A 13,033-nucleotide genomic window follows, 5' to 3' on the forward strand; every position below is an offset into this window, starting at 1 on the left:
TACCCGCGCAACTCGACATATACAATAAGTCCAATAGAAACTCAGTTGGCGGTACATCCCCATTGGTATCTTTGGAGCCAGTTGGATCAATCAACTCATCTATGGGTGGAAGTATAATCTCAGTCAATAGTCGGAATACACAAGCCCTTCAAATATTAACGCAAAATGATGCGTCTACACTAAGCTTTGAGAGTACCCCAAGTGAAACGAAATTGGAAGAAGCGCCGTCATCGCCGGTCATGTCTGTTCTTCCGATACAGCGGCCTCCCACACCGCCCACTGTCTTGCAAGAGGTTAAGGAACTAAGGGTAAAGCTAAAAGAGTCTGATGAACGGCGAAGAGAGTACCAGCAGAAGCTAGATAATGAACGCCGAAAAACATTAGAATTACAGAAACGAATAGAACAGTTGAAAGCGGAGAAGTATCAACATGCGCCAGTCGACCCCAAATCTAGAATAAAAATGATCGAAGCTCAACGTGATGCTCTGCGTACGGCTCTTAATCAATTGCGAGAGGCTAAACAGATGGAAATAAGCGAGTATCAAGCTCGTTTAGCAAGACTTTCAAGGCAAAGTGTTCCCATTTCATCAGAAGAGAGTCCACAATCTCCTGTTTGTCGTAGCACATCTCAGCTATCCCTTGGCACAAAGACCGACACAGACCTACCTCCCATATTGAGATGTGGAGTATCTCCACTTCTTCCAATAGGCAAACCGCTTTATCTTGGAAATCAATTCTCTTAAATAAATGAGTTTTTCCAAGTTGCAACATGAATTAGCAAGACTTCTCAATATTCTTCTTGTTATTCTTATTAATAGTAAATTTAATGATCTGGTATTTATAATGTGTACAATTATTAATCGTAAAAAACAACATTCGCACAACACAATGCAAAAAGCAGGAAAGCGTTACAGATGATAAAACAAAAAAAAACAAATATGCAATTGAAACTTAGAACAAGACTAGACTAGGCTCTGGTATCTAATGTCACTCGAGTATTATGCCTGGACTTGAAGATAACAATGATTGGCAACAGTCCGACACATGCGATAACAGCCTGAAAAATGAGTGAACGTCTCATATTACCAGGAGGGTTTCCAACGTTATCAGGATACTTCAGAGCATTCATGACAATAATAAAAATGGCACCAAATAGCTGGCCACCGATCCAAAGTAAAGAGGAAGATACGGCAGGGTCAGCAGGTGAAGTCTGCTCCTGTGTCCATTCCAAGAAAATTGGCAACAACGAAAATGAGGTGGCTCCTAGAATGGCGGAAACAAGATAGGGTCCAACCAATTGTCCAGATTCTGTGCACATGAACACAGCTGCAATATAACCACCACAAATAAGTGGTACCTGAATAACGATAATCCAGATGAAAATGTGAGTTCTGTCAACCAAGGGAGATGTGACAGCGGCAAACACAATACCACACACAATGAGTATAGCACCTGCAATACCAGCTTCATTAGTACTATAGCCATAAGGGACCATGATCTGAGCAGTATATGTACTAAATGCGTTAAAAAACCCAACATAAATGGAAAACATGACCAAGACAGCAATAAACTTGATGCTGGTCAGCAGCATCTTGATTGAATCATTTGCTCCCATTTTGACAATCGTCGAACTAGGACATGCTGGAAGCTCGGGTCTTATGGGAACAATAAAACTAAGCAAACCACATGCAGTAGTTACACCAGCAGTGATGACAATGAAAGTGGGCAATTGGTCTGCTTGGAGAACAATGGCGGGTCCCACTAACTGGGCTATAGCACCTCCTAAAGGGTTTGCCAATGACGCAATGGCATTGGCAGATACACGTGATGATGATGTAAACCAGATGTCAGTATAGTAAGCAGGAGAACTCAGAGCGAAAGGTTGTGCAAAACCAATTAATATCTGACCAAACATAGTAGCACCAAAGTTTCCGGTCTTTACGCCAGCGTATCTGACCCAGTTACCTACAATAATGAAAATGGAGCATAATATTAGAGCATATCGAATATTGTACTTCACCAGCACCCACCAAACTAAAGGCGATATAACAATATAAGAAAAAAGAATGACTGTGGACAGCCAGTTAACAGGAGCCTGAGATTCTAAATTAAAGTATTCAGCAACCAAAGGAGAGATGGCAGCAAATGATAACCAACCCCAAGAAGCACAAATATTTAATAGCGCAAGAACAAGAATACCAAACCATCTTCGCTTGTATACCTTGTATACTGGAGACCCATCTGACCCGTTGGCATCTAAAGTTGACTGGACACAGTCTGTATCATGAACGAGAGTTTCATCTTTCCCATGAGTAGAGCCTAGGGCCGTCCTGCTATCTGAATCATAGCTTTTTTGGTGTTCTACCGACATATTGATTTATATGTTGAAGCTGGAACAGAACACAAAAACCGTGTCCTTTGAAGGAATTAACAAAAAAATACAAGAAAGAGACAACCTAACTCTCTCTATCATTTAATAACTCTTGGAGAGATATATATATATATATATATATAAGGGGCCCTTAAATAGAGGGATCCTTACAATTACAGGTTAAATGGCAATGCATGCAGCTAGTTTGAACTAAAAGAACCGTTTCCCAGTGAGAGAAAAAAGCAAACAGTGCAGTTTCAAAGAAAATCTGCAACTGTAATCTTAAACGGGCAAAATACAGTTGAGTTTAGGGTTGAAAAGTTGTCCCTGAACAAAACAAATCATCTGAAAGTGCGAGGGCGCGAGATCATGACCATCAGGTGGCTGGTGATTGTCCATGAAATGTATAGAACCTGATTGCCGCTGTCCGTCAGTTTCCAAATATTCTGCGATAGGCAAGCATAAACTACTTGGCAGAGAGGGACTAAGGTACAGTTGGGGTTGGTATTTCTCTGAGACTGCCGTAGGTCATGCTACTGTCTCACTTAGACTCTGTTAAACCTCACACACCGGATGTATAATTATCCAGATCTGGAAAGCGGCCGGTTCGTGTGCTATTACTGGCTTGTACCTACATATAGCAATTGGCCTTTAAGTCAGGTTCAGGGGCATAAACCTTAAGAATCAAATCTTAGTCAAGGGAGAACATGGAGGGCCAACCCAAGCCATAAACCGAGCTGTTGTGAAGATGTCAAGAGTGCGCATCGATAATTATTTTTTGGAGTTATAATTATTAAATAGAAGAAGTCCCCGGCCGTATCGGATCTGTGCAAGATACATGATAGGAGGAGAACATTTGCTCAGGGCGTGGGCGAAATGTCGGTCATTGCACGCCGCTGGCTCGACGCGAGTGAAAAAAGGTCTGAGCTCATAATTGCTGCAGTCTATTTCAGTTATTGTTAGATGTTGTTTCACTATTTCAGTGCGCCTAATAAAATGGGCTATGGCCAGCCGAGAGTCTGCGTCAAGCGGCAAACCAGTTCCCATCGTCGCTGGTAAACGTGACACTGAGACCCACTCAATGGCCGAAAGTATGGATGCGGGTAGTCCCACAGGACGGCATGGTGACTTTCAATTTACAATCTCGCCTCGAAGTTTTGTTCAGTTGTTCAGCACTACAAGCGGTCTGTATTGTGAGTACGATACTAGAATTGAATCTTATACATGTGGTTAATGATAAGAAAATTGTCAGCGTCTATACACGTTGGTAGAAAATGATGGTCAGTTTCTACCTGTAAATAGACGGTTTTAATTAAATCTAACAGATCGCGAAAATCGAATCTCATTCGAGATGATATTAAACGATCTTGTTGATTCACGGTAGATCATTCGCCTGTACCTGAGTTCGGGTACTCCACCCTATCCTATAAACAGTATAATTGCCGGATATTATGTGGAAAGCATCCGATCACAGGCTACGATCGTTAATTCTGGATCTGGATTAATGCATATGTGCCAGTACGTTGTAACGCCTTTCTGGACTAATCGAAGTAAGTATCAGGAAGATCTTTGCATTGTGGTCAAGGGGTAGCAGGCGGCTGTCCAGGGTTGATCAGACCCTTCGTCTATTCTAGGTAAATGATTGCAAGACGCCACATGGGCTGGTGCTGTGCGTCAGATTAAATGTAGCAACGGGTATCGATGGCTATCACCGTTTGAAAGAATGAAGAATAAGGTTGTTGACCTTAACTGATATTCCTATCTTATGTCAAATCCCGAACTTAAAACGTCTTCGGCGCTATCTGCCGTCCTCGCTGCTACTGTTCACTATTTCAATCACGATGTACTTCATAGAATATCAAAGGTATATTTCAATCGACTTATTTTAATATAGCGCCACTACGCTACGCGTCCTGAGTAGAATATTAATAAGATAGTTGCAACTCCTTAATTTACATGGCAAACTTATATACTATGGCCAAGCTGCCCGTCTTGTTGATCTCCTGCAGTACCTTAAATTGGTACCTTGGCGTACACTTCAAAAGATTCTGCGGAAACGGCAAGATTTTTGACGCAGTTCAATTTTCCAAGAATGAAATTCACACAAATCTACCGTGACACACTCCGATAATCCTTCCTCTTATTCTTTCTCATGTCTAGTCTAATACTAACGATAAATTGAAGTTCATCAATCGGCATAATGGGTATCCCGACCAACTCGAAGTTAATGAACTGGTGGGCTGACCAATTAGCAGGTGACACGGTTCAGAATAACCATTGCTAAAAACCAAAATACACTAGTGTTCGAATGACAATACCCCTATTTCTGCGACCAACCCCTCATGTCGTGTAGAAACTTACCCCTCACCATGCGAGGATTTGCAAACAGCTCCAACCTTGCCAACGGCCAGATCATGCAGTGGTGCCTTAAATGGAAGTGTTGGTACAATGCAGTTTTCAAGACCTCGCTTAATCAAACCCCCCCTTAAACTCAAATTTAGGATAAGCACCCGTGTTTCAGATACACGCAACTTTCCTGAAATTAGGCTTTCACTTGTTGATTGTATGATGATAATGTTTCGACCTACCTGTTCCGCACATATAGCGCGCAACGACACATGTGTTTCAAGTAACTTATTTATTAACATAGTATAATAATTAGAAGTTTCGTCATTAGTCATAATCATAATAGCATGCTTTAGGGCCACCCATACTCAAGCTGATGATCTAGCTTCAAGTTTCTTGACGTACTCATCACTTTGGCTGATACGATCAACATAGGACACATATTCTGCATACCGAGCTTCTCTTTCGGCATTAAATTTACCTTTCATTGCTAAGTAACGGGCTTTCCAAAGCTTAGCCTCCTCACCTGGAGTTGTTGGTGAAGATACGTAATCGTCACTAGCATGAGTGCTTGCGGTGCTAAGAGCGAGCGCATTATCCGCAGCCTGTTTCTTTACAGAAGCTATGACATTGCTCATTAATTCCTCCATGGAAACAAATTTACTTTTGCTTCGGTCCACATTAATAGATTCGAAATCACTACTGGCTCTCTGAGCTTCTTCCTCTCCGAGAAGAGTTAGTAGTTTTTGGAAAATAGATTGCATGAATCGTTGGGATGCATTTCTAGATTCCTGAGACTTTGTTTCCCAAAATTTTATTTTATCAGCATCCATTGCTTTCTCTCGTGCTAGCTGATTAACTCGATCTTGAAGTTGTACTATTCTCTTGTAATTCTCTTGTTTAAATGCTTGCAGTCCACCGTTGATGACCCCGCTAACACCACTGTCAAGTTTTTTCTCCAACTGATCGCTAAGCGATTTCTGAAATTGTACAGATTCCTCTAAAGTTTTATTCCTATTCTCCAGGTCCCTGCAATCTCGCTGGAGATGCTCTAGCTGTTGTTCGACTGCACTCATCTTCAGAATAAGGTCTTGCTTGTCGGTTCGCAACTCTGAATTACTATTTAGCAGCTCTGAATAGTTCGAACTCACCTCATTAAAGCGTTTAGTAGCCTCCTTCAGCTTAGCCTGAATCTCAGTTCTATTCAAACTTTCATCATTTAGCTGTGTCAATAGCTGAGATTTTTCGTCCTTCAATTTATCGATGACTTTCTCAAGATTGATATTCTGCCGCTGAACAGCAGTTAGCTTGTCTTTTTCATGCTCAAAAGACAATTTCATTTCGTCGGATTGCACTTGTAACCGAGCCAATTCATTGTCCTTCTGATTGAGGTTCTCTTTAGTCGTTTTTAAGTCATTTGCAACGCTGCCAAGCGCTTCTTGTTTGATTTTGAGTTCCTGGTCTAATTCCCTATGAGACTTTTCTAGTGAGGCGATGGCAGTTTCCTTGACTTCGAGATCTTTGGATAACTCCTCCACTTGCGATGCTAGTTCGAGAATATCAGTGTTAATTTTTAACGCGGAGTCGATGCACTAAACTGGTTAGTCTCGTCAACTATTAACGAGCAAAATAAATCTAAGACTTACGTCAACAACCGTGTCGAGGACAGCGCTTGCATCATACTTTGACCGGACAGTTTCAACAATTTTCTTTGTAATATTCAAGAGATTATCCCTCTCATTGCAAACATCCTGTAAATTGGTAGTTAATTTATAATTCGATGCATTTGCAGCTTGCAAGTCATTAGTTTGATCTTGAAGAGCATTATTCTTCTTCCTTATTTCATCCCGTAGACTGTTGACAAGGTACTTGATTTGGGTGTTTTCCAGCAAGAGTGATTCAATCTCCTGAGCCTGCTTGAGGCTTTGCTCTTCAAGTGCGTCTCTTTCGGAAAGGTTACGGCCAACAAATTGAGATATCCTATACGCAAGTTGATACAAAATGTCAACATCACCCAAATCAGGTTCATATAAAGACTCCACTACCCGATCGTCTCCACTTAGATTTGTCAAGATTTCCATCATGATGTCTACCGTTGGGCGCATGGTTTCAATTGTGAACGAATTTGCTGAATATGGAATTTCGCTTCCTTCCAGCGCCCGACGAATAGACTCATTTTCTGTAAATAGCGTCCTAACAATTTTTGTCATAGGTTCATGGGTTTGATGGTAGTTATGAGGTGAGTTTCTCGCAAGAGATGCAGTAGACGGGTCATTGGCCAGCTGCTGCAACGTATCGTTATAATTCTCCAGATTTTCCACATAGATTTGAAGTTCTTGGTATCTTTCCAACAGGTCTGTGAATGCCCGTTCCTCTTGAAACTTTTCATCCGCCTCCTCCTCATCATCGTATTCAAAATCATTATCTCTTTTATATCCCCTTTGCGTATTTCGATTTAATTCGTTCTGTGCCAGCTCAATTGATTTTTTTCGTAATTCTTTGTTTTCTTTCTGAAGTTTGTCTATACTGATATAAGCTGCCTCAAGTTTTTGCCTCATGCCAGATCCACCGTTAGTGGAATTCTGTTCCAGTTCGATTAACAAGACTTGTACTTTTATTTGTAAATGAAAAACCACTCTACGGAGATGATCGATTAATTCGGATTCACGTACGAACCCATTCTTCTTTTCATCTATATGGTCCGGCCATTTTTCATCGATGTCGACATCATAGTCGAGAAGGTTGCGCACTGAACGCAGCGGTACTAAACCTGAAGCTTCTGCAAATTGATTCTCCTTGCCATGAATGGAGTTTACCGTTGTCTCAGAAGTTGTCGGAGAAAAAGATTTCAGTCTTTGATAAGATGAGTTCTCAAACCCAGGTCGTACTAGAGCAAGCTTATCATCACTCGATTTTGTTAATGTTGGTGTGCTTGTGTGAAAGTTTCTTTCAGGAAGAGTAGAATCATCTGTAATATGTGGTAACGAAGCTTGTTCTTGGGGTATCGGCAATTCGGAGACAGGAGACGATAGACTAGTTTTCGCTGTTTCTTTATTGACGGTATCACCGCTGTTGTGACTAATGCTGTGCTCAGAGCTAGACTTGTCTGTGCTATCGACTGTTTTGTCGTCAATTGTGGCTAATATAGCGTTTCTCTGAGACAAGTCTGTACCAGTACTGGTTTGGGTCCATTTACCATATTCAGATGACGTACCTGTGCGATACGATGAATCACGTTCCTTTGAACTGGTCGACCCAGTGTGAGGTTTGATGTCTGTAGCTAGGTTTGAGACTCGTTCTTCATCCTCGTCTCCAAGGGCAGAAAGGCTATCTTCAAAAACATCCTCTTCTGAACTACTCAACCTGGGTGACGAAATAGATAGGGCCTTGATTGGCGAACTTGACATATGCCTTTCAAATGACTCCAGCCCACCTCCAATTTCCGATGACAATGTATCACAACCATCCATGATAAAAAGGGCTGAAGCAAAAACGAGAATATAAAGCAGCCACTTCTTATATATTAGTAGAGCTGAGCAAATAATGAGAACAATTTCCGAAGATACCCAATCTAAGGAGCTAACTCTATTGCTCCATTTCCAACTGGAAAACCTAAGGAATATTGGGACAGATCAAAGACAATCTGCTCTTTCCCAAGCTAATAATTCGAACACAATGATAAAACTCCGATAGTTCAGCTAAACGTGATCTGAGCCCTTCCGGGTAGCTGTTCAGTATATATACTATTGTCTGACAACTACACGTCGGAAAACCTGGTTGTTTATATCAATGAGTATGTATAGTTAAGTTTGTTTTGTTCCAAATTGGGAAGCTTCATAGTAAGTTTTGTGGCGCGTACGCGCAAAATCTGCAGAGAGTACCGTGTTTCATTACACCAGAACAACGCTAACTTGACGTATAATACGCAGGGTCTAAATCAGGGGTCTAGTGATTTAGGGCATGAACTACTCGGAAACGGGGAACATGTATTGCAGACCAAATCGCAATAACGTCCTTGATCAGTAACATAGCTAATATAGTGTCATTATGATTAGTCAACCCTTTGTTTCACTGGGCCGACCGATCACAACATTGGGCTTCTTCAATTGGGATGCTATTTCTTTTATTTTTAGGAATTGGGTCTATTTACGCAAACATAACATTAGATAATTTATTTGGTGACAGCAGCAAGAGCCTCAAGGACTTCGATTTCAATCTTAGCCTCAGTTGCAGCGGCCTCATCGGAAGAAGAGGCATTCTTTTGAGCCTCAGCAAGTAATGATCGGACAGTCTAGAAAAGTTAGAATGCAAACATAAATACCAGATGTTATTAGATGAGAATTAAGAGGAGTTCTTGTTTTGTTCTAAATATCAGTTGATACCATGCTTCACTGACCGTCACGCGATATACCAGGCCATCAACAGACTAACCCAAATTCATCCCAAACTCATCCATACGTTCACCAATATTAATCACACTTACCTCAGCAGAGAAATCTTCAATGGGAAAGGCCTCGACAGCATTGATAGCCAAGCTAGAACCTTCGCTGACAGTAGCAAACCCACCAGCAACGAAGAATTGCTTACTAGCACCGGAACCTTCAATAACCTCAACAACACCGGGACGGAGTTGTTGAATGATGGGAACGTGACCAGCAAGAACACCAATGTCACCGGCAGTGGTAGGAATGTTCACTTGAACGCTAATTACAGTTAGACAATTATGTCGCATAGCATACAAAAGAGTATATGTTTCCAAGTCCCTTCTTCAAATAACTCAAAGAATAACGAGACAAAAACAAAAACTTACGCTTCAGAGTTCTCGTACAAGGTCTAAAATATCGAGTTAGTTTGTAATTCTTGGCGAGAGACCTTAACAAGTCCATAGGTCATTAAATATACTTACAGCGCGAGGAAGAGCCAAAGACAGCTTGACCTTGTCAGCGGCAACAGCTTCAGCATAGCCTCTGGTGAAAATACGACCAGCTGGACGGAGTGAAGTACGAGCAATGGATCGAGCGAACATTTCGATGTTGTGTTGTTTAAAGTAAGTTTCTTAGGCACAAAATCGTCTACAAGTCAATTCGTGAACTTGAAAATGCATGCCCAGGCAGGGTTACCCTAATTTTTCAGTGCTAGTACGGCATTTGATTGGTAGAGTTGCAACCTCGACATGCATAATGTAGTTCGAAATATGCCAATATAGGGTTATATGGATCTTTTTACTATTGTATACTAGTAGCAACATGACTACTTAATAATGAAACCAAGGACGTCTCGTCTCTTAATAAATACGTATACGTTAGTTTATAATTGGCCGAAGGCTTCTTCTAGTTAGTTCCCAATAGCGAGAAAGTTGCTATAGACACACCATGCCCACAACTGCTGACAACTGTGATACACCTTGGTTGTTCACTCTTTCATCTTTAGTGTTTTCTTCTTTGGTCTTGGTCTTAATTTAACTATAGTTCAATATATCGCTAGGTTATGTTCATGGACTCGTGTAGCTAGCTACTGTTTTACACAAGTCAAGGTCGATATAAGTCACGTGATAAGTAACTGATCAGGACTATCATTAATCAACTGTAGAGGTTGATTGTCTCCACAACTCATGATGGAGCTTGAAAAGAGTTTACGTGGGTCCGTCAAGGCAATTTTAGTTTCATGTGGAAATCTCTTAGGATACCTCTATACAAATAGTACTGAAAAAGTCATTCCAAATCCCCCGAGCGCGGTTCATGGACCAATAGATCAAGAAATTCAAAAGTACCAATCAATACTAGACGAAGTCGATGTTGAGATTCAGCTCAGTCAACAAAGAATAAAACGCCTGATTGAATTAAAGAAAAAGCAGTTGATAGAAGAAGAGGAGAAACGAAAGCAAGCCGAGGCAGCAGCTATCGCTAAGCGTGAAGAAGAAGAAAGAGCTGCGGTGGCAGCAAGAGCTCAGGAAGAAAACAGAGCTAAAGAAAATGAAGTGACCGAATCCAAGTCGAATGTGGCTGAGAAACCAAATTGGTCGGATGCTGATGCTGCAACCGGTGATAAAGATGCTGGTGTCAGTAATTCAATGGAAGGTGTACTTAGTGGCTCAATTGATGAACCACTCACTCTGGATGATATCAACTCATTCGGAGACGGTTTGGTTGATGACACAGATGATTTATTCGGCGATACATCCACTCCGTTGCAAGACGGAATTACAGAAAATGCTGAAGGAGTTAATGCCGCTGAGAAAGAGCAAAATACAGGTAGCAATGACCAACAGAGCCAGAATCAGAATGAACCCGATATATTAGCGAGATTAAACAACTCCGTTACAGACGACATTGGAGGAGATCTGGGTGAGTCGAGTGCGGCAGGATTTGATGCTAATGTGTTAGGAGCGTTTGACAATGACTTTGACGACTTGCTCAATTCTGTAGAAAACGGTAATGGCCAAAATAATGAAGGAGCTAATGTGAATGATGATATGGGTGGTTTATTTGGCGACAATTTTGACTTTATGCTTCCTGCCGACTAATATGGGAAGTTTATTTTTTCCACCATTTATTTATTATCTAATCAACGATTTCACTTTCTTTTAGCGATGATTTACCCCAGAATTCAGCAATGAAATCGTTTTGCATAGCACACGTTTTGTATCTATTCTTAAATGTTTATACATGACTATACACATTGTTATAATGCCTATTTCTAAAAAAAAAGCACTCAGCCTGCGGTCTGCGGGGCCGCTGTTGCAGAGACTGGTACTGCTGAAAGCGTAGGAACCACAAGTTCTCTCTCCAAAGTGGAGACTGGGCTATTGTCTGGTTGCGTATCATGTGGCGAACCAGCCAAAGCCGATTGAGGCTCTAAAGCTTCTGGAGTTTCCACAGCCTCTTTTGTGGAGATTGGATTAACAAATGCAGTCTGGTCGAGTCGGACAACCATGACAGTGAGATTGTCAGAACTAAAGCTATCTAGCGCGTACTCTACCAATCGGTCACTCGCTTCTTTGGGGTCCTTGATGTCTCGTACTAAATCAACAGCCTTTTGATCTGTACAAACGTCCCACAGACCGTCGCATGCAATAATCATAAATTCGTCATTTTCTTGAAGGATCGTTTCCGTTGTGTAGGGAGCTCCAGTGACAAGATCTTTCATATACGTATCGCCAAGCGATCTTGTCACAGCCAGTACTCCATTAACACGATTATTCATCATAATTCCCCCACTATTGGCAATACGTCGAGATTCTCTTGGGTCTGAGCCTTTGTGGTCGTACGTTAGCCGGTAGGCTCTGCCAGCTCGACACAACACAACTCTTGAGTCACCCACATTACCAACGTAAAGTACACGGCGTCGTTGAGGTGGTAGATTAGAAGACGAGGAGGAGGTGGATTTTGAGCGCGTACTTGCCGCGGTGGAACTCGTGTTGATGGCTGCAGTACAGCCACTGGTTATTGAAGGAACAGTTCCTGGACTTACGCCTCCAGAACTAGTATCTACCGGATTATTGCTTTTGTGAACAGATGAAGGTGAAGTGCCTGCATGGGAAGTTCCATGTGTAGTAGATGAAGAAGAAGAAGATGATGATGCTGATGATGCTGAAATAGATGCTGATGGTATAGGAACAGAGAGAGAATTACCACTGTTACCATTCTTTTTCGCTTGTCTTGATGGCAGTACAAACTTTGAAATTTTGCTCGCTGTTGACGAAAGAGATGATGATGCTGATAATGATGAAGGTGATGACGAGCTGGAATCAGTCAATGCGGGTTGAAAGTCAACAGGAACTCCGGTAGCCACATCTTCCCATCGAAGTACAGCTACAGCGGCCGTACTTCCGGCATTTTGCATACTCATTTTACCTACTTGAGCATCAACTTCAAGAAATGCCGAGCTAAGAGCATGTGCAGGAGTCAAGTCTGTCCGTAGCTTCCTGGTATCGTCATTGCCACTAACATCTTTTTTCTCCAACTGCCTTAATGTCTCTCTATCATTACGTTTAATCCAATTATCCAAGACAATATGGAGTCTCTTAGCACAAAAGTCGGCACACGCTGACCCAGCATGGCCATCAAACAAACCAAAATATCCACTATCACAGATATCTCCAAAATTATAGATAAACGTATGAGCATCTTCCATAGTCTTTCGACATTTTCTATTACGATCCTCGGAAACCGCTACAACAAACGAGCACCGACTATCTGGAGGAGCCGGTGAGTTGATGTGACCGAATTCTTCGGTAGGCGACAGTTCCGACTTCTTCTTACGAGAAAAGTACTTCAAAATGTGAGACGATGTGTCTGGCGACGTTGATACCCCCAT

At 41.7% G+C, this 13,033-nt stretch overlaps 3 protein-coding genes across 3 annotated transcripts; all 3 read right to left on the bottom strand.

Annotated features, from left to right (window-relative positions):
* Positions 1-967: 967 nt before the first annotated feature.
* On the bottom strand, positions 968-2,371 carry AWJ20_3504 (uncharacterized protein; the record flags this gene model as incomplete). Its single annotated transcript, XM_018880527.1, has 1 exon — positions 968-2,371. One exon carries the CDS (start codon positions 2,369-2,371, stop codon positions 968-970), a length of 1,404 nt encoding a protein of 467 aa, XP_018738337.1.
* A 6,772-nt stretch (positions 2,372-9,143) lies between these two features.
* Positions 9,144-9,449, bottom strand: ATP16 (F1F0 ATP synthase subunit delta; the record flags this gene model as incomplete). Its single annotated transcript, XM_018880528.1, has 1 exon — positions 9,144-9,449. One exon carries the CDS (start codon positions 9,447-9,449, stop codon positions 9,144-9,146), a length of 306 nt encoding a protein of 101 aa, XP_018738338.1.
* Positions 9,450-11,428: 1,979 nt separating this feature from the next.
* On the bottom strand, positions 11,429-13,033 carry PTC1 (type 2C protein phosphatase PTC1; the record flags this gene model as incomplete). Its single annotated transcript, XM_018880529.1, has 1 exon — positions 11,429-13,033. The coding sequence occupies one exon, from the start codon at positions 13,031-13,033 to the stop codon at positions 11,429-11,431; it is 1,605 nt and encodes a 534-aa protein (XP_018738339.1).

This window comes from Sugiyamaella lignohabitans, chromosome B, assembly GCF_001640025.1.
Source record: "Sugiyamaella lignohabitans strain CBS 10342 chromosome B, complete sequence".
Taxonomy (NCBI): Eukaryota; Fungi; Ascomycota; class Dipodascomycetes; order Dipodascales; family Trichomonascaceae; genus Sugiyamaella; species Sugiyamaella lignohabitans.